The sequence below is a fragment of the Triplophysa rosa genome, linkage group LG4, assembly GCF_024868665.1.
Source record: "Triplophysa rosa linkage group LG4, Trosa_1v2, whole genome shotgun sequence".
Classification (NCBI taxonomy): domain Eukaryota; kingdom Metazoa; phylum Chordata; class Actinopteri; order Cypriniformes; family Nemacheilidae; genus Triplophysa; species Triplophysa rosa.
Genome location: NC_079893.1, coordinates 27,753,872 through 27,780,275, shown reverse-complemented (window position 1 = coordinate 27,780,275; position 26,404 = coordinate 27,753,872). Strand labels below are relative to the sequence as shown.

General features: G+C 36.4%; 2 protein-coding genes and 1 long non-coding RNA gene across 3 annotated transcripts in view; 2 read left to right on the top strand and 1 right to left on the bottom strand.

Annotated features, from left to right (window-relative positions):
- sorcs3a (sortilin related VPS10 domain containing receptor 3a) overlaps positions 1-5,026 on the top strand; it is a 187,019-nt gene extending 181,993 nt beyond the window's left edge. The window contains 1 exon segment of the mRNA XM_057330922.1: positions 559-5,026. Coding sequence (XP_057186905.1) covers positions 559-617 — 59 coding nt within the window. The 3' untranslated portion in view covers positions 618-5,026.
- LOC130552571 (uncharacterized) overlaps positions 1-26,404 on the bottom strand; it is a 50,092-nt gene that overhangs the window by 3,563 nt on the left and 20,125 nt on the right. The gene's annotated exons all lie outside the window — the stretch shown is intronic.
- LOC130552569 (NACHT, LRR and PYD domains-containing protein 3-like) lies at positions 14,259-20,476 on the top strand. The gene is made up of 6 exons (XM_057330921.1): positions 14,259-14,326; positions 15,492-17,397; positions 18,809-18,982; positions 19,064-19,237; positions 19,391-19,437; positions 19,506-20,476. The coding sequence occupies exons 2-6, from the start codon at positions 15,527-15,529 to the stop codon at positions 20,027-20,029; spliced, it is 2,790 nt and encodes a 929-aa protein (XP_057186904.1). The 5' UTR covers positions 14,259-14,326; positions 15,492-15,526; the 3' UTR covers positions 20,030-20,476.

The window sequence follows — 26,404 nt, the reverse complement described above, 5'->3', positions numbered from 1 at the left end:
AATAATTTTGTATTTATAAATACAAACACATACACATACACATGAATACATATTTAGGAAATATTTCAATATATTTATTTATATTTACCAATATTTGAAATTACAAATAAATGTGTATACATTGTTTGATTTTTTATTTGTATGTGTTAATAAATACAAAATTATTATGCACAGTACACAGATATATATTATGTAAACACCAACTTTTATTCTGTATGCGTTTAATCGCGATTGATCGTTTGACAGCCCTAGTTAATACTAGTGACACTTTACAACAAATTTTGATTTTTTTACAAATATCTAAAGGTCCAGTGTATGAAATCTAGCAGCATCTAGTGGTGAGGTTGCAAATTGCAACCAACAGCTCACTCCATCCCTGCCTTTCTAAGCACTAAAGAGGCTGAAGCAGGGCTAAGATGTCGTCACGTTTTCGCTTCTTTGCCGAAGGACATAGCGTATTTAAGAAAATATACGACATAGCGTATTTACGTAAGGACAGGGACATACATTGACGATTGTGTACACAAGGCTGATGTGTTTGTTTGCGTGTGTTTTCAGGAGCCGTGATCAACACCTGTGAAAGCACAAGGGAGATTCCGAACTGCACGAGCGTCTGAAACAGTCCGGAAGGAGGAGGTGTAATGTAATGATGTGTACAGAGGTATCACAATTTTAAAAGTTGACAGTAATCCTTTTGCTTTTTTGTAATTTGGAAACACTCATTGTTAATAGTTTTCTAAGGAGCTCATTTACACAGATTTGCATGAGCATCTCGTTTGTTACGATCTGTTAGGGAAATACGGACACGCTAGTAACTACATGTCATTGAGTATGATTTAAACAGGCACAGTTTGAATATGAGGAAATCTGAATTATATTTTATTGTCGTTTATGTTTGTTTGCTTTGCTTTTTTTTACTTTTTATATCAATTTTTTATATCAAAACTACACCTTTATGCCATTTTTGTAGTATGTTTGTTTGTTATCAAAACCACACACATTATAAAGAGTGCATCTAATGACTACTGTATATTTATTTAATTTTTATTCTTTTTTTTACTACATTTAGTAGATCTTGTCATTTGCGGTATATATTTGTTAGAACTTAAACTGAAGGAGTAAAACGAGATATGCCAAAGGGGCAGCAGTTCACAACCCATTGAAGATTACAGCTTGAAATAACCATGCCCTACTATCTTCTCAATTGGCTGTTGCTTTAACATTTATGTAAATCTGGCCGTGAACGCAAAGTTCAACCGAAATGTGAAATATTTTCCAAAAACACTGTGATAAAACGTTATTTGTGCGGCAAGGTTTTTGTATCTCTACAAGGGGAGAATATAACTACAATCTTGTCTCTTATAGCACGGTTGTTTTTGGAGTCCAGACTTTGTTAAAAGTCCATGACCTACTGAATGACGCATTGAGAATTTGTAATTGAAGAACAAAATGCAAGTTGTGGTGGAGCTTTATCAGTCTAAAAGGGGAAAGCAAAAGTTTAACCTTGAATCCCTCGTACCTTCAGCTAATGCAAATTACAGTAAGCTCCTTCAAATACGTACATTCCATGATCTTTCTCTTCTTGTTTTTTTTTAAATGGCTTACAGAAGTTTGATTCAGTGAATGCCTTACAAATACGAATGCCTTTTGTAATTATGTGTATTCATCATAATATCTGGCCATTTAGACATGAAATGTAATTTATAATAAGTGTTTCTTTTTCTTCCTTTCTCTTAACCGATATTGTGTCTCATCCCTCATTCATAGAACTGTACAGTATTCTCAATAGATCTCGAATTTTTGTTTCTGTATATACAGTGAGTGTATTTTCATTTACATATGCTTATATTGTAAATATAAGAGTGAAGACTTGACCTCACTGGACACGTCTGCTTTAAGGTACATTTCAAAAAGAGGGTGTTAAGACTCACACCATTAATTCATCGATGTGCTGTAAATAAGCCGATGCTGTAAATAGTTTTTTATTCATTCATCGTATGAGAAGAAAACGAGTAAACACGTGCTGCAAAGTGCATCTATGTTGCCATATGAATTTCAAGGTCATAGCTGGCAGTGTTTTAGTATATAGTTCATTTTTTGTAATTGGAGTAGATTGCCTCTTTCACACGGAATGAAAATAACCATTTATGAAAAAGCAGATGGTGTCTTAGATTCCATTGTGAATGTAAATGTATATCAATAGATCAGAATATAAGTGACGCTGGCCAAACATCCCAATAAATAAATTACTGTTTTAATTGATCAATTACGTTCATAACAAACCAAACAACACTGTGTTGTCTCATTTCACGTTTAAGCAGACTTTACAATTGGACAGATTTTCTCTGAGTGAAAAAAAGGCAATCGCTTGTAATGTTTTTGAAAATGGACAAGTAAATCAGATCAATATTGAATTGACCGTTTTTGTATCATTTTCATAATCATAAACGGTTGCATGCGTCATTATGTTGCATGCTCTGTTCCAAAATCTAGTGAGCTGCCTGGCAGTCTACAGACTTCATAGGGTGCTGCCTTCTGAGAAAATATCTGATCAAATAAGGAATCACATAAGTGATTTGAAATGCCCTACATAAACAGCAATTGTATTCACAAGCAGCGCTCTTTACACCATGACCACGGCAATGCATTATTGGATTGCCTTGAAAGACTGCCGAAAATGTTATGCTAGCCAAAAGATGTTACTGGATGCTAGAGTCATCATCTCCCATCTTTAAAAAAACAGCCTTGGGATTGTGAGCGTCCCTTAAAATGCTCCCTAGATGGGCATCTAGACTTTGGAACAGAGCCCATACGCACTCTGTGAGTTTTGATAATCTCAGAATCAAAATGTACTGATACAGTATTCCAGCCAGACTAACCAAAACCTCAGTGTGAAGTCTTGATGTATATCCAATTGGAACTTATCCGTTGAAAATCTAAGAATGAGTTTGATTAAGACATTGTACTTGACATTAGGTAGGATTTCACTGAGATTGAAATGGAAAAGAAAAAAATAAACACGAATTTGACGATTTGTCAGAATTTTATAACGCACTCAAGCTGGCGTACAAGTTTTTTATAAAACCTTATGATCCATGTTGTGATTTCATCAAAGCACGTTCCACAGATAAACATGTAAATGGAAAAAGAAGGTTTCAACGCAAATTGCTTTTTTGATTATTGATAGTGCTGATTTGCACAAAAACAGCTGTTGTCAATAAGAAAGAGAACATTTAGTGTTTAGTTAGTGTTATATTCTGACATTTTGCTCATGTTTATGCTTAAATCAGATTTAAATAGGCTACACAGTTTTTGATATAATCTTAAGAATACTGAATCCAATATCTTATTGTACCTTTTTTGTTTCATTTTTTAAATGGTATTTACCCTGAAACAAGCCATGTGCAGATGCAATGGGTAAATCGTTTATACACTGTTGTCTCCTGTAAGGAACTTCAAATTGACTACAGACGCTGCTCTTCTCTGTATGATGCTTAGCATTGGTGTTGTCCAAAACAGAGTGACAAGAAAACAGTGTTATACCCTTAATCTGTGCTGCCTACTTCTCTGAGTCTCGGCTGTGTGCCGAAGTCAGCAATGCAATTACAGCGGCACAGCCTTTGAGATGTGAGGAAACGCTGGTAGTTTAACATTCTACCATGCATTCTCTCGTTAACAATTTAAGGTTCAGTTTAGCATGCTGCTTAATCTCTGAAATTCACAGTTGTGGTCTTATTGAGGCTTACTGACTATATGTGGCCATAATGAAACACTTAAAATAATCATTTTGATTATAAGATCAGAGGATCTAATGGACACGTAAAATTGATCAGACCATTGAAAAATGATATCTTATCCACATAAGTGAGATTTGTTCTACAAAGTTGTGAGCGACAGGCTGTTTTGTTGATTGTTTCATGTTCTATTTTTTGTGATATGATGTTCCACACACTGTAAATTCTCATTTGTGGAAACCCACTAGGCCTAGATATACAGTATTTATTAAATAAATAATGTCTATTTATTATTAGTTATGTTTATTAAATAAATAAAGCATAGCTATTAATTCATTAAAAATAATGAATATTAAATAAATAATAAAATAATACATATTTTAAATTAAATTATTAAATAATTAACTAAATAATGCAAAGATATTTATTAAAAAGGTAAATAAATGTCAAATTTGTTCTGATTGGAGGATTTACATTTTAAGTATGGACAGAAACAATTGCCTGGAAACTTGTCGCATCGCACTTGAATGAAACAATTGAAGAGGTTATGGTTAGTCTGGAAATCCAAGCTGTTGTCATAACCTGTTACTTAGTGATTCAAAGTTTTTTTTTCTGCTAATTCTCATTCTTCCCTGCTAATCTTATTCAATGCTGTTTTCACTGTATGATGTAAATCGGGTTTCATTTGCTTTACCAACCCTCTCTTTGTGATAGATCTAGGGCTGTCAAAAGATTAATCGCGATTAATCGCATCCAGAATAAAAGTTTGTGTTTACATAATATTTATCTGTTTACTGTGCATAATAATTTTGTATTTATTAACACAAACACATCCATGCATATATTTAAGAAAAATCTAAATATTAATAAACATTTATATATCATTTCAATTATTGGTAAATATAAATAAATACATGAAAATATTTCCTAAATATGTATACTTGTGTATGTGTTTGTATTTATAAATACAAAATTAATATGCACAGTACATAGACATATATTATGTAAACACAAACTTTTATTCTGGATGCGATTAATCGCGATTAATCTTTTGACAGCCCTAGATAGATCATAACTATATAACAGTAATGACATCACAAAAGCTAATTTTTTTAAAAAGCTATTTACGTGTGATAGAAACCAGACATGTTTTGACAAGAAATTGTAATACAAAAATCTACAGCTGCATGACCCAAGGTTATTGTTACATCTTTATTTCAATATTTCTATGGAAAACTACTGTCATTTTGGAATTGTTTCAAATAAATGTATTTTTGTACATCTGATACAGATTCTGGTCTTTGATATAGTCTTATTATCACATGTTTACGCTTAAGTGGTAAATCCTTGGTATCCTAGTACATTTAGACAGTATATGTGCACAACTGTGCTTGAGGTAAATTAAGCAATAATATATAGTATGATAAAGAGCATCACAGCTTTATATATGAACAGAGGCACAAAGGTGGGCATTTGGAGATATGCAACCGGTTTGGTGGTTAAGTTATAAAAGAAGAGTATGAAATGGCTTTAAAACAGTTTTTTCCTTTATAAAAATGACTGCTGTAATTTTAGGGTAGAAAACAATTTCTTGTTAGAAGCAAATAAAGGATAGATTTGCTGTAGTGTTCGGTCTGATTCGCCGAAAGAATTCAATAAGGACAAAATGATTGTGTTGACACAAGCATGTCCATGAATCTGCTCTTTATTATAAAGTTCATTTGAAAAAACAGATAACTCAGTTTTTTTTGCGCATTCCAAGTAATATCAATCAAACTTCAATTGGGTTGTTTTAAGGAAAAGCTGGAATACACTCGACGACTTTAAAATCTGAACAGATTAAAAAAAATAGATGTCACACAATTGCAGACTTTTTGAAAGTTTGCAGAGAAAACAGGGCATCACACACTATGCCATAAAAGCTGCAGACTAGTGCAGACTTTCTGCAACAAGTCCAGAGTGAAAATCTGGGAACTTTGCAAAAACGTGTAATTCGTGTTCATGGACACGGATATCCCCATTTTTTCATGTCAGTGAGCACGACCTTTTTTTAATGTCACTCAGCACGGCTTTCTTTTCGTATCACTCAGCACGACTTTCAATACACAGAATGCGTGTGTATAAACAAGTATATATTTATAACCTGATATCTAAATAAGTCGTATGTATTTTAGCATGTGGCTAACCAACACCTTACTTCACCCGAAACCCTAAAATCACCAAAGGCTAATTTAGCTAAAAACGCAAGTTTCACAAGGTGGCAAAACAACGATAAAAGGCTCCCCTAACCCCGCCCCTAAACCTAACGTCACCGGGGAAGAGTCAATTCATAACAAAACATACAAATGAGATTGTAGTAGGAAATAGGAATTCACAAGAATGAGCCACCTTGTAGAATAGGTATGCATTCCCATCAGATTACGTTGATATGTATTTATATATGAAAGATATCGCATATTAAAATACATTAGATTAAACCTAGTGCTGACTGACACGAAAAAAGGGGGAAATTCGTGTCAGTAAACACGAATTAATAGATTACAGTTCGTGACAATGTCACGAATTCCCGTGAGACTGTGTTGACAGCACCCGGCACGCAAGTGTGGCGACACGCGACTGAGGTAACGTTAGGCTATGAAAACATGACGAAACTAAAGTAAGTTAAAATAATTTTGATAATCTTATTTGGACTCCACCATCAGAATTTGTTTGTGCAAAGCAGGGAAATGAAAGCAGAAAGGAGATGATGAGTTTGAGGGAGGTAAGACTTGATGAACAAACTACTATACATCGCCAGCAAGTCCGGTCTCAGACAGAGGGAAATGTATAAGGAAAACTTTTGTCAAGTCCATAAAATTACATTATTGCTTCGAAAAACATTTGTGTTATATACTTTCAGAAATGAAATGAATATTTAATTTACTAGCTCTAGTTCAGGACATTATATAAAAAGTTGTCAGTACCTAGGCTGAGATAACTGTGTTATTATAGGCAGTACAGTTTAATGCAGTAAAGTTGGTTAAAAAATGAACCAACTTTGTATGGACTTGGCTGTGAAACCGTATATTGTTTTTTTTAAGATAAATATGTTCTTTATATTAGTTGGAGCCATAAAACGACCGGTTTCTTGAAATATTGCAATTGTAAATTCTTGAAAAGATGTCATTATTCTTTGTTATCATTGTGAAATGAATGCAGATACAGCCTCCCTACAGTTCAAGGTTACAGTACTGTGTGCTATAGTAAGGTGTGTTTGGTTCATTGTGGTTTTAAGTGAATTAGAGCAGTGGTTCTCAAACTTTTTTGTTGTAAGGCCCCCTTTGTGTAGAGTGCATTGCTTTGTGGCCCCCCCAAATAAAGACTTATAGTCTTAAACTTAAAATTTTAATTAAACCAAGAAAATATTCAGTTATACAATGCTAAAACATCAATTCTTTTGGTTGGTGGCGTTGTTTTTCTGATGTTTGATTGCACAAAATTTATGATAAATATCTATATTTCTAAAATGCCACAAAATCTGTGTGGCCCCCCTGGAACCATCTTGGGGCCCCCCAGGACACGGCCCCCAGTTTGAGAACCACTGAATTAGAGGCCTTTGCGCTACAATACCATCCACTTACAACTTAATCTACCTTTCAGTGAATTACCCTTCAACAAAATTCTTATTGAGAATAACAAGTGCATGTCTTCACTGCGATACAGAGTAAATAATTGCTTGTTACAGACAAATAAGAGAATATTTACTGTACAGTACATGAAGGCCGAGTTCTTATGAAGCTCTCCATAAATTCTCCCAGTGGCGGAGAGTCTGTGACTTCGGTAATCAAACTTTGATATATGAAAGAACTCCTGCTGGCATGGCTTTAATTATCAAAAGGGGCTTCGTGCTTGTAGCCTTGAAAATATGGGACAAACGCGCGCGCCTGTCTTTTGGGCAGTGGCGGATAAATATTCATTGACGTGACATCTTGAAATCGACGCGATCTACAGTATATCAACAGGAAGTGAGTTTATGTAGGTGGGATTTTTAATCCACATTTTCTCCCCCGTTTATTATCAGTCTCTCACTTCGGAAATGAAGCGATTGGGACCTGACATTCCGCAGGAGTTGATAAAAGACTCGTGTCAGGGATGTTGGCAGCATTGTCATTTCACGTCGTCATTTCGAAATCTCGACCCTCGTGCACGGTAAGTAAGAAGATGACAGTTAATGGGGCTCTCCTCCATTACACTTTATTTCATTATCTTATATTTTTGGGGGTGGGGATGCATCTGGCTCGTGCGACTTTGACATAGATTAGACAGGTTAGATGGCAAGTTGCCATTTTTGCTCTATTTATGGCGGAGGCTTGCCGGACAGAAGCCTCATTACACTGCAGGTTAGATTAATCACAGCCCTGTCTTTTTTACCTTCCTCTCTCTCACACACTCTCTTTCACATTCAATCTATCCCTCCATCTTTCCCTCTCTATCGCTTTATTACTCTGTGACCTTCAACCTTGAGAGTGAATCGCGGTTCTGTTTTCATCTCTGTATCTCCTGCAACGTCTCAACTGAACTGCCCCTAGTGGCCGAAACCGGAATTGTTTTAAAAATCATGACGCACACGTTTCCACAAGGCACAACACAATCCTGCGAGTCTGTTGGGTTTGGTGAAAATAATAGATCTGATGAAAGACTTTAACTTGCACAATGACTATTAGAATCAAAATGCTTGCGGGTTCCTGGTGTATAATTGCTTTTAAAAAACAATCAGCATCTCATTAATCTTTGTGGCACTTTTGCAACACCCTTGATTATGTGTGATAGTCCTTCTGTGATGACTTATAGATGCATGATATCACAATTAGAGATGGTTTGCTCTTTATGAGTATACTCCTAGAAGCTGAGTTGTACTAAAAGTATCTTTAAAAGGCCAAAACTCATTTTAGTTTACATTTATTTGTATCTAAAACGATCTCAAAGTACGGAAAGAAATTCTTACAGTAAATGTATTTTAAATGTATCAAACGCAATCACTGATAATTCACATCTACAGTAAAATAAAGAGCCATGTTTCTTCTACTCTAAACACTCTAATAAAAAATGTGAGTCCTGGGGTTAAAAAAGCTTGCTATTTTTCACAGTTTTTAGATCTTATAAAATGTGTTCACATCTCCGTTCTTCTATAACACAGGTTACAGTGGGGGATTTCATACATATATGTATGACTGTACACTCGCTTGTCTTTGGAGCAGATGGAAGTGCTAAATATTCAGAATATGCCCAACGTGGAAATTAATGTGAACCTTTTTGATCACCATCAGCCAGTGGCGATTTATCAGCCAACAAAGTACATATTTATCGCAGTTTTTACCCTCAGGTAAACTGGCGGACAGTCAGGATTATTATATTTTTCACCTTAGTCTGTTACTAACGAATGAAATCACTGTACAATTTTACGCATCTATCATCATCTATCAAACGTATTGAAATTAAAAACAAACATTATGGCGACTTATCTAAAGTCTTGTAAAAAATATTTGTAATATAATTATGTTTTATAATATTTAAAGGATTACTAAAGCAAATTATCCAAGGAAATGAGACTATTTTTGAAGATGGTCGCCATGATTGTTCTTCTGATATCCAGATTATAACAGCGCCCTACTGATTCTAATTTAGATCTAGAAAATATATGTTTCGTAAAGATGAGAGCATTCATGCATGGTAATAAATGGTAATTGGAGCCTCTAACAGCAACTGAATGAAAATATTTTAGGGACATGGATTCATTTTGTGTGACGCTGCTGAAACATCTGAAAACATCAGCGATGCCAAATATTGATCCAAATCCATCTTCCAGTCTATTTTTTGCTTTCCTTTTCGAAAAGGAAAATTATCATAATGATGACTTGACTCTTCTGCCTCATCCCATGTGGCTCTCTGTCACCCCTACCGCAATAAATATGACAGTGACCCAGAAACGTCACCAACGTACCAAATTTATCGCAACGTTCAGCGAGGCACCAATAAGACGCTCGCTTACACACTTAAGAAAATGCAGAGTATGTTCACAAGGTCTTTATGAATTCTGTGAGAGTTCTCAAACTCTTTGATGAAGTCGGATCCCCAAATGATTCCAGACAACATCTGGCCCTTCACTTTCTATTCCATCTAGTGTAACAACCATATGGAATCCATCTGAAGTTGTATTCTCTGTGAACAGACTCCCAAACTTCCTCCGCTGCCCACCTTTATCTTAATGGACTGTTAATCCTTTGGGTATTAAGGGTTCTTGTCCTAAACTGATAGTGTAATCGGAAAATGACAATAACCTTTAGTTACTTTAAAAGTACTTTTTTGGAAGTGCTTAAAACTTGCTGATTTAAAGCTGCATTTTCAAAGATAAAAGCCGAAAGGATATTTTGTGAAATATTCATCTAAAAGACTGTGAAACATTAAGGTAGGTTTTCTGTACACGTTGTGTGAAGACAAACACCCAAAAGGAGACATTATAACTCAAAGAAAAAATATTTACTCAACATGACATGGCATTTTCACAACTGTTGGTATAAAACTGAAATCCTATAAAAGTGTTACGTTTTTGTTGTCTATTGGAGCGACAACAAATAATTAAAAACTATGTTCATATAGGGAAAATAATTGTATTAATAATTTCATATTAAATAAAGAACACTACATGTACGGTATATGAAAATAAGTGTCTAACAATGAAGATAAATCTCTCTCGTGATATTTGCATACTATTGTTTTTTTCAACATTTTTACCATTTTTCACCATAGGACATATTTACCAACCCATTTAAAATAAAGCAACTTAATTTGTACACTGAAAAAAAATCCCATAAAAAAATGAAATTTGTTGTGGTTTTTCAGTTTTTGAGCATATTTCAAAAATAGACTGTAAATAAATTTCATTAAAAAATGAAATTTTCCAGTAGCTGGGGAGCCAGAAATATATTTATATATAAACGTTTTTTTTTTCTGTAATATTACGTTTTCCCTGTTTTTCTAGTAAATTTGCAGTCTTCCTTAATTTGACAGTTTTTTTTACCGTATTTCAAACATTAGGTGAAAAATATGTACATAAAACAGTAAACTTTGTAAAATTAAGTTTGTAAAAAAAAAGTTTTTTGACATTACACATGAATAATCTGTTAAAAGAATAACAGTACAATTCTGTAAAATTATGTTTTTTACAGTGTATGAATCATGCGATCTTATTAGTACGTTGTAGTACGATTTTCTGCGGCAGTGACAGTAGGTTTTAGGGGTGTGGTTTGGGGAGGAGCTTCAGGATTGCTTCTTTTTGATAATCGTACGTTTTTGTATGACTTATTGTATGACAAATTCTCGTGAGTTCAAGTTGCATTTATAGTACATTACAATAAAATGTATGTAGCCTTTTTTTTTTTACTGGATTTTTGTGTCAACTACCCATATAGTGTGTTTCTGATAGGGAACTGGGCAAGATTTCATTAGAAAATCAATTTCCATTTCAATATTTAGGCTTCAAATGACTTAAAAGACTTAGTCCCGGTCAAAGCATCTGTCCCAGAAGTTCTACCCTTGGCCTATTCGTTCACCTCAAACGAGTCCTCGGCACTCTGATTCAAATCTGTCATTCTGATGGCTCTTTGATCTAAGCGTAACAGCAAATTTTAATACTTGATGCACCATTTGCTGAGGATGCTAAGGTGAATCTTCCACCTGAAATTAAAAACAGCCTCAAGAATACTGCATCAATAATGCATTAATGCCCCGATTTATCCAGCCGTAATGGAATATTTTGCCAAGGGCTAACTGTCTTGGCCTCTTGAATATCTTCTCCCTCCAAAAAATGTGCTCAACTGGTTAAGAGGCACCAGTGTGTAATCTGTTCATTTCTTTCACATGATTAATCTTTGTGCGCACAAGCAGAACTTCTGTCTAACCCGGATATCTATCTCACCGCGTCTCTCACTGCGTCAGAGATACTTATTTAAAAACAACTTTACCCTGATAAATCTTCGGCAATTGACAACGTCCGTGTTTTCGAAAAAAAAAAAAAAAGAATGTTTACCTAAATAATTCCAGTGTTGCACCTGCTCAATTCATGCATGAGAAAATGAAAGGAAAAGCGTTTGGTTTTTCGCGATTGCTCAAACTCCCCTGTGCTGGCACAAGCAAATGAGCGAAGTCTCTTTAATCTAAGATTTGACATTCAGCAGTGCGAGAAAGTTGCTGAATATGAATCTTTCTTATGATGAATCAGATTAAAGAAACAGATGACTGTACTAGGTTCCCAGACGGATTTTTAGGCCTTACCTTCAGAATTAATGGTAATCCTCGTACATAAAAGGCTGTTTTGTCTAACTAGAAATCCCATTTGCATAAATAACAAACGGACCGAGCTCGACGCAGGTGCCCGACGTGTTGGAGGAATCTGATTGAATATGAATGAAAGAGAAGAATCATGAAATAAACATCTGGAACGGTCGTCTCCGTTCAAGATGTTGCGATTTGGATTAAGTACAAACCGACGCTTGATCGGGACACCTGGGCAAAAGGTGCTAACTTTGGAGATAAGGTCTATGGCTAACCCATGCTCTAAAGTCATTGAAATAATAACTTAGCTTAGGCCTATTTCACACTATTGTGATGATCTAGCATTTGGTTTCAATGAAGTATATTAATAGTACATCTGAATAAACTAAATCACTAATAAATTTGCATTTGAATATTTAAAAATAAGATTATAAAAAGAACACAGATAACGTATCTTATATCCGGCTGTGTGGTCATCCAACAAAGGGATGCACTGACATTTACTCTATGTGAGGACTCTTCCATTGGGTCTCTGTCCAACATACCACAAAATACCACCAACCTCACACTAGTTTCCATGACGGGTGAATGTTATTTCTGGACAAAACCGACATGAAACAACAGGAAATGACAGTTTAAAAGGATACGCCGCAATCTGGCCAAATTCAAATATCAATGCAAAGGTCAATTAGGTTTGATTTTCCTCTCGCTGTTCTAGCAAAATGACTCCGCACGGACGGAGAAATTAATTAACGGAGCTTCGCAGATGGAGGCGCGCCCGACCCATTGACCAGAAACAGGCCATAAAAACTATGTTTCGGGAATAGTGTCAGCTCCACGGGCGGAAACCGTCGACGCATTATTCCTTACTACAGGATCGCCAAATGTTTGATCCCACTCGATATTCTGGCACAGCTGAACGGTAGCCTGCAAATGTCAATATCCCCTGTAGACTTCTGTATTCATGCTCAACAATCTGTCAAAGAAGACCTGCTGGTTCAGAACGAAATATAGAGATGCAAATAAATAAAACCTGTGGGAAGGCTCTCAACCATATATGACTTCTGTGCAGCTTTTCACAAATTAAAACAGACGGAGAAAAAACTCATTACAGAAGGTAGCTCAGTCTAGCTACTCCTGAAACTTAGAATTTTTAAGGCGGCTGTACAGATTTGTGTCGACCCGATGGATTCACGATGTATTAAAGCAGTAAAATAGAAAATCTGATGATACTTTAGCTTGATATATTGTGATCCATGACTTCAGCCCTGCTGGTGTTTTAGTACAGTTTGCTCATTGTGGAAAGAAATTGCATTTTTGTGTACTGTGTAATCCTGCAATAAAAAAAAGAAAACAGGTTAATAATAAAAGTTCTCGGATGCACCATCAGTGAATCTCAGCTGTCAGGACAAATGTCTGAAACACAAGCAAACACATTGCAGTTTTAACAGAGGGGCTAAAAGATGTGAATATTTCATTATTTCATCATCTTGTTCTTTATGCCATTTTCTCTCTTTTTTGTAGACTAGAGTCAAATATCCCATTTACATACCAGCCTATCAGATTCAAAAAGAATATGAAAAAAAGAATTGCAGTTATAGCCTAAGCAAAGGTAAGTGTTGATGCGTACAGTAGACATGTGTTGATAATGTCATAATGTATGACATGTTTCTAGGCACTTTAAACTGCATCGTGTTAAACAGGCAAAATAAAAACATGTTTACTTTTTAGGTCAAATAAATGATGAAAAAAATATGACTGGGGTTATATAAACCCCTGGTGGTTCACAAGGGAATTGCAGCAGGTTTGTGAGGTACACTGTCCAGTACTTTAAAAAAAATTAAATTGCAAAGAAATGTTTAGAAATAACAAAAGTTATGTAAAATATCATCAATAAATCTCAAAACAGAGAACATTTGCTTGTTTAACTTTATATCAAAGAAATAGCCTATTTACTTCTTCTCAGGGAGTACTTCAAGAAAATAGTTTAGGTGAAAGGTGTTTGGCTGACCAAAAAGTTTGAAAACCCCTGTAGTAAAGTATAATATAGTAAAGTCTGATGTTTCCGGTACAGTCAGTTCTTTAATAAAAGTGTTCTTTAATCCGACCACAGTACAGAATTGTTTCTGTGAATGTTATTCTCAGATACATTATAAACTTCTTGAGTCAGGCAGGATGTGGGTGGGTCCAACAAACAGACTCGCAGCCGGTTAGACAAGTAAAATCAAAAGTAAAACCTGCAACACTTCCACAAACCAGACACAGCGGCATCATTTCTCACAGTAAGTATATTTATAAAGCTGTACTTGCAGAATCATTTATTTGTTTAACGTCATATGACATAAAAAAGCTGTTAATTATGCGTTTGACACTCAGCAGTGGAGATGCTATTCTGTTTTTGCGTGGATGCAGGAATGAGACTGCTTTTTGGGATGGGCTTTTTGGGGTGATTATTGGATTACACGGCAAGAATTAAAACAAACCTTTCAGGTCTTGTACCTATGACTTTATATGTGAATAGTTCAGTAAGAAATTGAAATAATCTAAATAGTTCTAAATAACGTCACATTTAAGTGCTTTGCTTTAAAATAAAGGTGGTAAGGTTTCTTTACTTCTTGCTCTATTTATTCATATGTTGCACAGCACATTCCACTGTCAGTTACAGTTTCCAAAATTTACACATTTCACAATTTAGCTTTCACTCTTATGTGTTACAAAGTAATTACAGTAGGTTCATGGCTTTCGTATAAAAAGTTATTTTCTTCATGAACCAGTTTATCTGGCCATTCTGGTTTTGAAAGACAATGTACAGTAGGCTACACCACAGCCTGAAGGGTTCAGCACTAGACATATGTGATGCGATCTGGGAAAACCCGTCGGATGTCGCGCTGGGACACCTATCAAAGTAAACCACGTAACATGAAGAATGAAAGAGTATCAATGCACATTTCCCGCCAGTCCTGTGTAAACTACGGCATGCAAAGTTTTTTCATACAATGTTTTCGTGAGATGACAGAGCTCCCCGTCTGCAGCACCGAGAGTTATCCGATCGCAAAACATACAAGGGATGATCAAAAGTCCAGACACTATGCACATGATAAACAACGTAAAACTTGCTTCACTGCATATTAGTTGTTATCCGTAATGTTTGCTAGTTTCCTTGTGTAGTGATAATGGCAGAGCTCTCAGCGATTTAAAAAAAAGTGAACTGGTAAAACTGCGGTGTTAAATGCGGGTGCATCTAACTTTTGTGCTGGTGCACCTAAGAAAAAAAGTTAGGCGCACCAGTGCAAAAAGTTAGTCTAGAGCCCTGGAAGGAGTGTCCTCAAACCTTATAGGAGAAATATTATCCAGTAAGGCACTTAAGAAGTTTAGTAAATGAAGAAGCTGACAAGTAGTTTCATGAAAAATGCAATAAACTTGTATGTATTTTCTGATCTTAATCAGGAAGACCGGGATCTTTGGTGTCCAAACCTGCATCTATGCACAGAGTCCAATCAATTGCTCAAACCCCCAAGGCTTTGACCTCTGAGAATGGGGAGACTGGAGAACTGCAGCAGGATTCTGTGCTACAGAGAGTCAAAGACAAGCACAAAACCAGCATGAAGAACAAGTGTGAGTGTTTATGTGAGGGAACCAAACAAATTGAGAACCAAACCCTCCTGAACAGGATTTACACACAGCTGTACATCATCGAGGGAGAGAGCGAAGGAGTGAACGAAGAACATGAAGTTTTACACATGGAGAAAAACACCAGAACACGTCACTTACAAGACACTCCAATCTTCTGCAATGACATCTTTCGAGCCTTACCCGAACCCAAAGGTTTTAAAACAGAGAAAATGAGGAGGACAGACAAAATCAAGACCGTTCTTACTAAAGGCATCGCTGGAATTGGAAAAACAGTCTCAGTGCAGAAGTTCATTCTGGATTGGGCTGAGGGAAAAGCCAATCCGGATGTAGATTTCATGTTTGTGCTTCCATTTCGAGAGCTGAACTTGATTCAAGACGAGCGGTACAGTCTTCACAAACTTCTGCTTGATTTTCATCCCGAGCTTCAAGATCTGGACTCGAAGATTTATGATGTGTCTAAAGTTGTGTTCATCTTTGATGGTCTGGATGAAAACAGATTTACTCTGACATTTTTGGACGGTGAGAAAGTGTCAGATGTGACCGAGACAACATCGATAGGCGTGTTGATGTCAAACCTAATCAAAGGAGATCTGCTTCCCTCCGCCCTCATCTGGATCACCTCCCGACCAGCAGCAGCCAATCAGATCCCATCGAAATACATCAACCGCATGACAGAAATCCAGGGATTCGATGATGCTCAGAAGGAGGAATATTTCGAGAAGAGAATCAGCAATAAACATCAAGCCAGCAGAGTCATCTCACACATTAGAAAAACAAGAAGCCTTCACATCATGTGTCACATACCGGTGTTCTGTTGGATCTCGTCCACCGTGCTTCAAAACATCCTGAAAAGAGACAACCACAGAGAGGAAATCCCCAAAACTCTAACGGAAATGTACATCCACTTCATGCTCATTCAGATCAATGTGAAGAATCAGAAGTACGATGAGAGAGATCCAAAGAAACTCCTGCAGTCCAGAAAACTGACTGTGAAACTGGCTGAACTGGCTTATAAACAGCTGATGAAGGGCAACATGATGTTCTACGAAGAGGAGCTAAAGGAGTGTGGGATAGACATCACCGACGCCTCCCTGTATTCTGGCATCTGCACTGAGATCCTTAAGGAGGAATCCTTGATACATCAGAAGAAAGTCTTTTGCTTCGTACATATGAGTTGTCAGGAGTTTCTGGCTGCTTTTTACGTGTTTTACTATTACATCTTCCAAAATACAGACACTGTGAAGTTTCTGAATGTATTTCAATGTCTGCATAGAGAGGCCATCAAAAAAGCACTTGATAGTGGAACCGGACATTTGGATCTCTTCCTGCGATTCCTGCTGGGCATCTCATTGGAGTCCAATCAGAAACTCTTAAAGGATTTACTGACGTGCACGCATGACACCTCCGAGAGCATCAGGGAAACTACAGAGTACATCAAAAAGAAAATAAGAAATGATGCTCTATCAGCTGAAAGATCCATTAATCTGTTCCTCTGTTTGCTTGAAGTCAACGATCAGACTCTGTACAAAGAGATTGAGGCGTTTGTGACATCAGACAAAGGCTCGGAAAAGAAGCTCTCAACCGCCCAATGCTCAGCAATAGCCTACATGCTTCAGATGTCAGAGAAGGTGCTGGATGAGCTGGATCTGGAGAAATACAACACAACAGAGGAGGGCAAAAGGAGACTCATACCAGCTGTCTCCAACTGCAGAAGAGCCCTGTGAGTGTTAAATACGTGCATTTCACAAATGAAATCTGAATTATAGTTTAGTTGCTTTTTTTAAACCATTGTAAATTACAGAATCAACATATACCCGTGACCTCCTTACATCAGTATTGCTCAACCACTGTGTCTTTGTTGGCGTTTCTGAAGAACTGTGTTGTTTTGCAGAAGAAAAATATTTCTCAATATCCTTGTCTTCTATCTTCATCGGTTTTATCTCTACTATCTTTAAGGGTTAGTTCCAGTCCTTGATTCTGATTGGTCAATAGCTGTGCCTTAGCAAGCACCCTTAGCAAGTAAACAAAACATTCTGTTGCATTTTACAGTCAATCAGGGACAATTTTTTTCCAGCGGAAGGAAGACTTTAAGGGGCTGTGTCCACCGAGGCGTTTCTCCTGGCATACGGCATGTTTTCTTCAATTGTTCCCAACGGAAACGTGCGTTTTATGAAAACGCTGGCAGCTGGCTCAGCGTATCATAGTAACCAACTCGCCTATGCTCGGGAAAAAAAAAACAGTGTTCAAGCACCCGCAACCGGCGTTTTCAGCCAGTCCTGGTGCTTTCACTCGCATAAAAGCGCTTCGGTGGATCTGGAGCCTAACTGACTTTACTTTACGAAAGTTGCATTGGTAGTTGGATTTTTGTATTGTGTGGTAACTGTTTTATAAAAGCAATAAGGCTTTGCGTTGTGCCTTTATTGTTAGTAAATCATGGCTGAAGGTGTTGCAACCATGACGCAAATGCCCTTCAGCTGTGATTTATTCAGGATAAAGCACAGCCACTCATACATTATTGCTTACTTAATATCTTTAACAATGAGTAACCAAGCAGAGAGTAGATCCACATGCAGTTTACAATTTAATTAAATAAACAAAGACAAAAACAAACCAAGGCAATCCTCGAGCAACACAGGAACGTGAAAACAAAGACCGACCCCAAACAAAGGAAACACTAGGGCTTAAATACACTGGGACAACAAGGAAACAAGAAACACCTGGGGAAAGTAATTAACACGAAAAACTACAAAAGACTACAAACATGGTACACAAACAGGAAGTAACCTAAAAGTCCAAAATAACAGGGGAACACAGAACAGATCATAACAATATCATTTTTGTGACTATATTTTTTGGAAATGAATTTAAAAAAGGAACAATTCAAGTGAAGCCGTGATTTACAATGAATTTAAAACAACTAAGGGGGTTTTAGGTTCTCCACTCGGACGGAGTAAAACGACAAACCGATACAAACCAACCTGAACATAAATTTGCATTAAGTGCATTGTTCATATTGTAATATCTTTAAGTTACAGTACAACATACAAAGTATTTAAGGCAAGATAAAAATGCAAAACAAGTCCAGTCCAATTACCTATAGTATATAACCTACTGTTTTGGTTTCTTTTCAGACTTGCTAACTGTAATCTGACTGGTCAGTACTGTAATATTATGGCTTCGTCTCTGCAATCATCAAAGAGTCTCCTGAGAGAGCTCGACTTAAGTAACAATGACCTGATGGATTCAGGAGTGAAGCTCATCTCTGATGCTCTCAAGAGTCTCAACTGCCAACTGCAGATACTGAGGTGTGTGAGGACATAAATCAAATCTAAAATATTGGGTTGGGGTTTGCAGTAACAAAAAGATGATGATGTGTGTGTCTGTAGGTTATCAGGCTGTATGGTGACAGAGGAAGGCTGTTGTTATCTGGCTTCAGCTCTACGTTCAAACCCCTCACACCTGAGAGAGTTGGATCTAAGTTACAATCATCCAGGACACACAGGAGTCCGGCTGCTCTCTGAAAGAGTCAATGATCCAAACTGCAAACTGGAGAAACTCGAGTAAGCAAGACACAACAAAAACCTTCAGGGGTCATGAAATGCAATTACACTTAATGTAAACAGAAAAACTAGGAGAATTGTTATATTACAGTTGTTCAATTGTAGTATCACAGTGATAGATAAAACTGAATTTTTGAATGTTTCTGTTTTTAGTTTGAACCATGGAGACCCTGGCATGATCAAACCTCGACTCCAAAAATGTAGGTTCTCACTCTCACACATCTACATTTAGACCATTAATGTTCTAAATCTATCATTTTGTGTTCAGATGCATGTGCTCTCACACTGGATCTGAACACAGCGAACATTCAACTCGAGCTATCTGAGGGGAACAGAAGGATCACACACGTGAAGGAGGCTCTGCCGTATCAGAATCATCCAGACAGATTTGAAGGCGTTCCTCAGGTCATGTGTAGAGAGGGTCTGACTGGACGCTGTTACTGGGAGGCTGAATGGGATGAGTGGGCCCGTATAGCAGTGACGTATAAAGGAATCAGCAGGAAAGAAGGGAGTAACAGTATGTTTGGACTTTACAGAAATTCCTGGAATCTTTTCTGCACCGTTAATGGATTCAACCTCTGGCACAATAATACAAACAAAGACATACCTGTCACTTCAGTCCCCTCGAAGAGAATAGGGGTGTATCTGGACTGGCCGGCCGGCACTTTGTCCTTCTACAGCGTCTCTGACACGTACACACTCACACATATACACACGGTCAAAAACAAGTTCACTGAACCCCTCTATGCTGGATTTATGGTTCATCATTCAGTGTCATTGTGTCAAATTTAATAACTTCCTGTGAGCATTGTTCAGAGTTGCCAGATTGGGCTCTTTTTTTTCTCAGGCTCACACAGAACACCCTAGAATTCCTCTAGCATGTGATTTTATTAGAAAGTTCAGAAAAAGCTTTCATTGTTATTAAAGTTATGATTGTTTGTGAGCAATTAAGTTGACTTTTATTGCTTTTGTAAAATTGTATCACCACTAAATGCATATAACAATAATAGTAACAAACAGAGCATATGACATTTTTTAAGAAAAGTATTTTGTTTTAGACTGGAAAGTGGACTTCTGTTTTCATGACTGTTGACAGTGATTCCTGATTGTGTTGTATTGTGGATGACACTGTAAAACATGTTTTGTACTGTACAGTACATTCTGCTTGTTGCTGCGAGGTCACATTTTCTTTAATCTCTGATTTTTTTAATATCAATGAGTTTTTAAATAAAGGAAATTAATATATATATATTTTCTTCTTTATTATCTACATGGGACCCTGCCCGTAAAAACCCATCTTAAGTTTTTTTGTGTGATTTACTGTTTTCTACATAAAATCATCCTACATAATGTAAAGAACATTCTGTAAAAATATAACCTTGATATCTTTAATATATTGACTGTGTAACGTCATGTCAAAGATTGAAATCGTAGTGAAATTAATGGTTAAAATCAAATTCTGATGCTCGTTATCTCACAATTTTGGTACTTTAGTCTGGCTTTCACAGACAGGGTTACATATCGTCGCTGTCCTTCTGAAAACTCGTATGTCCAAATTTGCTGTTTTTCAGGAAATGGAAAAAACACTGAACTTTTTCAATGTTTGCATTTTGTGTTGTCAAAGCTGATAAGCACTTTTTAATACTTTTTATTGGTTAGATATTTGCTAAATCCAGTGACAAACATAAAGGGTGCCTAGTAATAATGATTCATGGCAAAAAATAAAAAAACTACATTTTGGAGATACAAGGTTTTAGAAGGACAGCAGCGATATTCTCATGTATATGCAGTGTGACATGCACTGCATGAACTAGACAGTTGGTTGTGCTCCAGTACGCTTCAGTATGCAAGCATGAAATCATACAGAAATAAAACAGACTATTTCTAAGATGAAGGATAAGTCTTTATGGATCCAGTAAAACAGTTAAAATGAAAGAACATTCATGTCAAAAGTTAAAACAAATAATACTAACCTGCATTTGAAAAAATATGAAATTAAGCAGTATATAGCGATATAGTATGAACTGCATGTATTTGAAATTGAACGTCTTTGGCATTACCTGAGTGCATTATAACGCCTACTTTATAAGATGTAAATCCAATTTTGGATGGATTAACATTAATGAAGCAGAAGAGGTGCCACACATTTTTTTGCAGAACAGTGTGCACATACCCTGAAGGTAGCGATATTTCAATTTCATCAAAAATAAAAGCTTTAAATTAAAATCAGTTAGATTTTTCAGTTAGCAGTATAGATTATGTGATAAAACATATGGAGACTTGCTGGTCATTAACCTTCTGAACCCCTTGTAATACGCAAGGACATACTTTTAAAGTTTTTTAGTTTTTTAGTTAAGTTATTTTTTTAAACAAAGTGATGCATTTATTCGGTCTAATTGAAAATTCAGCACCCCCACTACTTATTTTACTCTTTACTTTTCTTCATCTTTGAGAAGTAAACAAGTAATTATCTCAGCCTTAAACATTTTCTTTCCATTACAGCATTTGTCTAATCATTGGACTTCAAGCCTCATTTCCCTAAGGTATAGCTTGGCAACTATAGGACACAAGAGAGAAAAGACTAGTGGATTCTGTGTAGGCAGTTTTAAAAATCTTCAAAGTTCAAACTCTAAAAAAGTTGGAGATGATCCATCAACTGGAGCATTGCTTAAATGCCACATTTCCATTGCACCCTTAAGCAAAGTTTTTTACTCCAGGTTGCCCCAAGGGGACCCTCCCTGCATGAATGTACTGTATTTTTGTATTAGATTAGATGTACTTGGGGAATAACCCGTCTTTTTTGAATATTTTACCACATGCACCCTTGGAGGTATGAAACAAAACCAGTGGTTCTTAAATTTAAAGGGGTCATATGACACGGCTAAAACAAATATTATCGTTTGTTTTAGATGTAATGCAATGTGTATACACGATTTAAGGTTCCAAATCGCTGTATTTTCCACATACCGTGCATGTTTGCATCTCCTCTTTGCTCCGACTCTCTGAAACGCGCAGATTTTTTTTACAAAGCTCATGGCTCTGAAAAGCGAGGTGTGCTATGATTGGTCAGTTAACCAGTGCGTAGTGATTGGTTGAATACTGTAAGCGTGTGACGGTGTTAAATATGTAACGCCTCTCACCATATTTGCAACATCAGGTTCCAAAGCAATTGTGCTGACAGGTACGCCCACCTTACTTGTGTATACATTTGGGCGGTCTTAGACAAATCATACCACGAACTGACATAGATTTGTGGGGGTGTGGTTACACGAGGCGTTTCAGGCAGGTCTGGGTGAGCATTAACAGAAAATAAATTACCTATATTTTGATTTGTGTTTAAGGGATAACAGAAATATCCGTAAAATTGGGTCTCTTGGCAGAAAGTACATTTTCCGTGTTTTTTTTTTTCATAAATATCTCATAATCTTCCTTTTTATCATGTCTTTTTTCTTTATTCCTATTCTTTTTTCCTTATGAATCAACATTTTTTTCCTAAAATCTAGTTTCTGTATTATCTGTTTTGGAACTATACATTATTGTAAAAATGGGAAAAAAATCAAGAGTTACAAAAACGTTTCCTCCATTTGCACACAATTTACCTGTAGCAAACTTATATTTCATGTGATTCCTTATAATCCCAAATGATATACCAGGGCTAATGATAAATTGAAATTTTATTCGTAATTAATCACACTACATTAACAGCCTGAATATTAACACATTAAACATTTGTCTGGTATCCAAACTGTCAGTGCATTCAAGTGATGCATTATGAGCACATGCATTCCCTGGGATTCAACCCCCTCACTTTTGCTTTGCAACCACCATGCTCAGCAAAGGCAAAGCTTGACTTTTTAAAACTGTAGTCATACATAAAGGTGGCCAAAGAATATCTGTGAGTGTTGACACTAGCCGGTCCTCTGAGACCACGTCACCATCACCTATCCAAATGAGCACATCTGCATATTCGTGTCTATGAAATGAGGAGCAGAAAGTGATTTCTCTGTACGCCTGCTGCAGTGGCCATAAATAGAGTAGTAAATGTAATTACTGCGTAGAGGGAGCGCAGGTGCCTGTGGTTTGGGGGGCTCGCGGGTGTGTGTGAATGCCTGTGTGCTTTCCACCTGTCTCCACACAGATGTGTACTCTATACACACTATTATGACTGGTCCTGTGAGACATGTACTAACGCTTGGAGATGTGGTGACAGGTTGTGTGTGTGTAGTTTGTGGTGTGCATGTCTTCACTGTCCTACCTGGCAAGTTGGCTGGTTATTGATGCCGGAGAGAGCAGCTGTAGTTACGTTTATTGCAGGTTTACCTTTCGCTGTATTTGATTTATATGGCTTTTGATGCCATTTGGATATGTTAACATGCACTGTGTTTGTATCATAATCCATAATTTTGTGTGCAGAATCAATGTGTATGTTTTATATGCTGCAATATGACAAATTAAATGTTTACTCATTCTGCTCTCCTATAATATGATGCTATAAAATATTGTATATATATATTAGAATATACTGTATGTTGTGCCACAGTCTGTTTTTTCGTCCACAGAGTGAATGAACGACTTTTCTTATTGTTTTTGGGACAGAATTAATGATAATGCCTTACAGGCAAACAAACACACAATCATGTCTGTGCAAAATTGATTACAGGCTTCTGCCAGTAGAGTAATCCATTAAAAAGTGAAAATCTGGCAGTAAGATACCTCACAAATTAAATTGAATATATCCATGCCAACTCCAAACTAATGACGTTCTTTCACACCTGGTCGTCGAGACAACTTGCATTCATCTTGCTTCGTGACATTTCCACGTTACATTAAATGTAAAAATATAAATTAATCAGCAACAAATTAGATTGTGTGTAATAAAATCCATGGATTTCTTTTCCACAAAATGTAAAAGGCAGCAGAAAAAAATGCAATACAATAAATACTTTTTCTGCAAGGCAGGACAGTGTGCTTATTCACACAATTTATCTTCTTGTTTAAATTTCAGGTCATAGTTTGATCCAAAACAGACTTTGCACTGTTACTGTATTTACATGCAAATGTTTCCAATTTGAAAAGTTTTATTGCTCAGAGTTCCCTCTTTTATGAGATTTCATGGAGTTCTCAGTTGTGTTTCACTGAAGAATTAACTTGGTCTGAGATGTTTCTCTTAAAGGTGCATACAGTATGTATTGTATAAGTAAAATAATCTCGATTTAAGTCAATTTGATGAGAGATGTTTGAGTTCATTGAGATCTTAAATAATGTTGACCTGATTGCTGATCTGATAATTCTGAAGTCAGTTTGTGAGATTGTTGATATCTCATATGAAACTCCAATGGAGACATACTGTACATGAGGTTTCTGTCTCTTTTCAGGAGAAATATCTGAGACACAAGACTGAAACAAAAGTTTCCATTTGCTCTTCATTTAATCACAATGTTAAAGCCATGCTTTGGAATCCCAGAAAAACTAAAAAATGAACACTTTAAAGGAATAGATCAAATGAAAATGATGTCATCGGTTGCTCAGCCTCAAGTTCTTTAAAATTTGTATACTTTTTATAGTTCCACTGAACACAAAAGAAGATATTTGTAAGAATGTTTGTAACCGAACAGTTCTGGGGCACCGTTGAAGACAAACAAAACTACTATGGTAGCCAAAAGTGCCCCAGAACGATTTGGCTTCCAAGGGCACTATTCTAAATATCTTCTTTTGTGTTTAACAGAACAAAAAAATTATACAGATTTTACATGCGGCTGAGTAAATTACGAAAACATTTTTGGTTAACTATCCCTCTTTATTTTTTTTTGTATTATAAGTTAGTGAAACTACTGACTGTAAAAAGTGATAAAAAAAAGGTAAAGATCCGGCAGCTGGGGTTCTAAAAAAAAGATTTTTTTACACCCAATTTGCAGTTTATTTCTGTAATCTCACATTTTTACCACATTAAAAAAAAACAAAAAAATCCTGTAAACCGTAAAATTCCGTTAAATTAATGTTTTTACCCGATTGATATCATATTTGGTTTAATCCACATAGATTTAAACTCCATCTCCCCCTTAAGTACCAAACTTTGTTACCGAGACAAAAACTGCCACTGTTCCATCTCTTTACGTTTCCAACTTGTGTTTTTCAGAACCTCATGTTTGTGTGTAGGTGTTGTGAATAGACCTCAGGAGAACATCACAGGCAGTCAGGTACTCTTGTGGCATCAGAAAAAGACATCCCAGCATGCTGTGCTAATGAGTATGCAGTCGGTGTACCCTGCTTTCGCTCTCAGACACGCATACATGCTCTTTGCGATCCGTCTGTGACATGAAGTGTGGACAAGGTCCTGGAAGACTACTGATGCTCTCAGCTAGACTGCCTACACCTGCTCGACTGTGTTTTCCTCACACTGTACCTTTGTTTGTGTGCGTGTGCACGGAGTGTCAATCGAGTTCTAGCATTATGGGAATAGTTCGCCCCCAAAAAACTATTCGACGTTATTTACTCACCCGTGATGTTCAACTCTGTGTTATTTCAACACAATCTCACGGCAAAAATGTAACAATTTTACGATGTGGCTAATTCGTATGAATTCGAACGATCTTTTTCATGCATTTTTGTACGATTTCCTTTCGCGCCAGTTATGTTAGGTTCAGGGGCGGAGATAGAAGTGAGGATTCAGTATTCAGTAATCGTCTGTTTTTTTGGTGGTTTTTCATTCGTAAAATAGTTACAAATTCCCGAGAGATCAGATTTATTATTTTCATTCTTCTGTGAAACACAAAAAGAGTTTTATACAACCAAAGTGGATGATGATTTATAGACTACTAACAGGCTCCAAAAAAGACAAATAACGCCATTAAAGTGGTCCGTGTGACTCATGAGCTATATTTCAAGTATTCTGAAGTCATTTGCTAGATTTGTGTGAGATACAGACTTGAATTTGGCCATTTTTCTGATCTTGTTATCCTTTTCAGAGCTCATTATTTTTGCTTCAGTTATAAAACGCCAGTTCAGAAAATAGGTCACCATCGACATTCATTATATTGACATAAAACCACATACAGTACACTGCAAAAAAAAATGTATTTCTTCCTAAGGGTTTTGTCTTGTTTTCTAGTAAATAATATCTAAAACATTCTTAAATTAAGATACATACATTTGACAAGGAAAGTGACC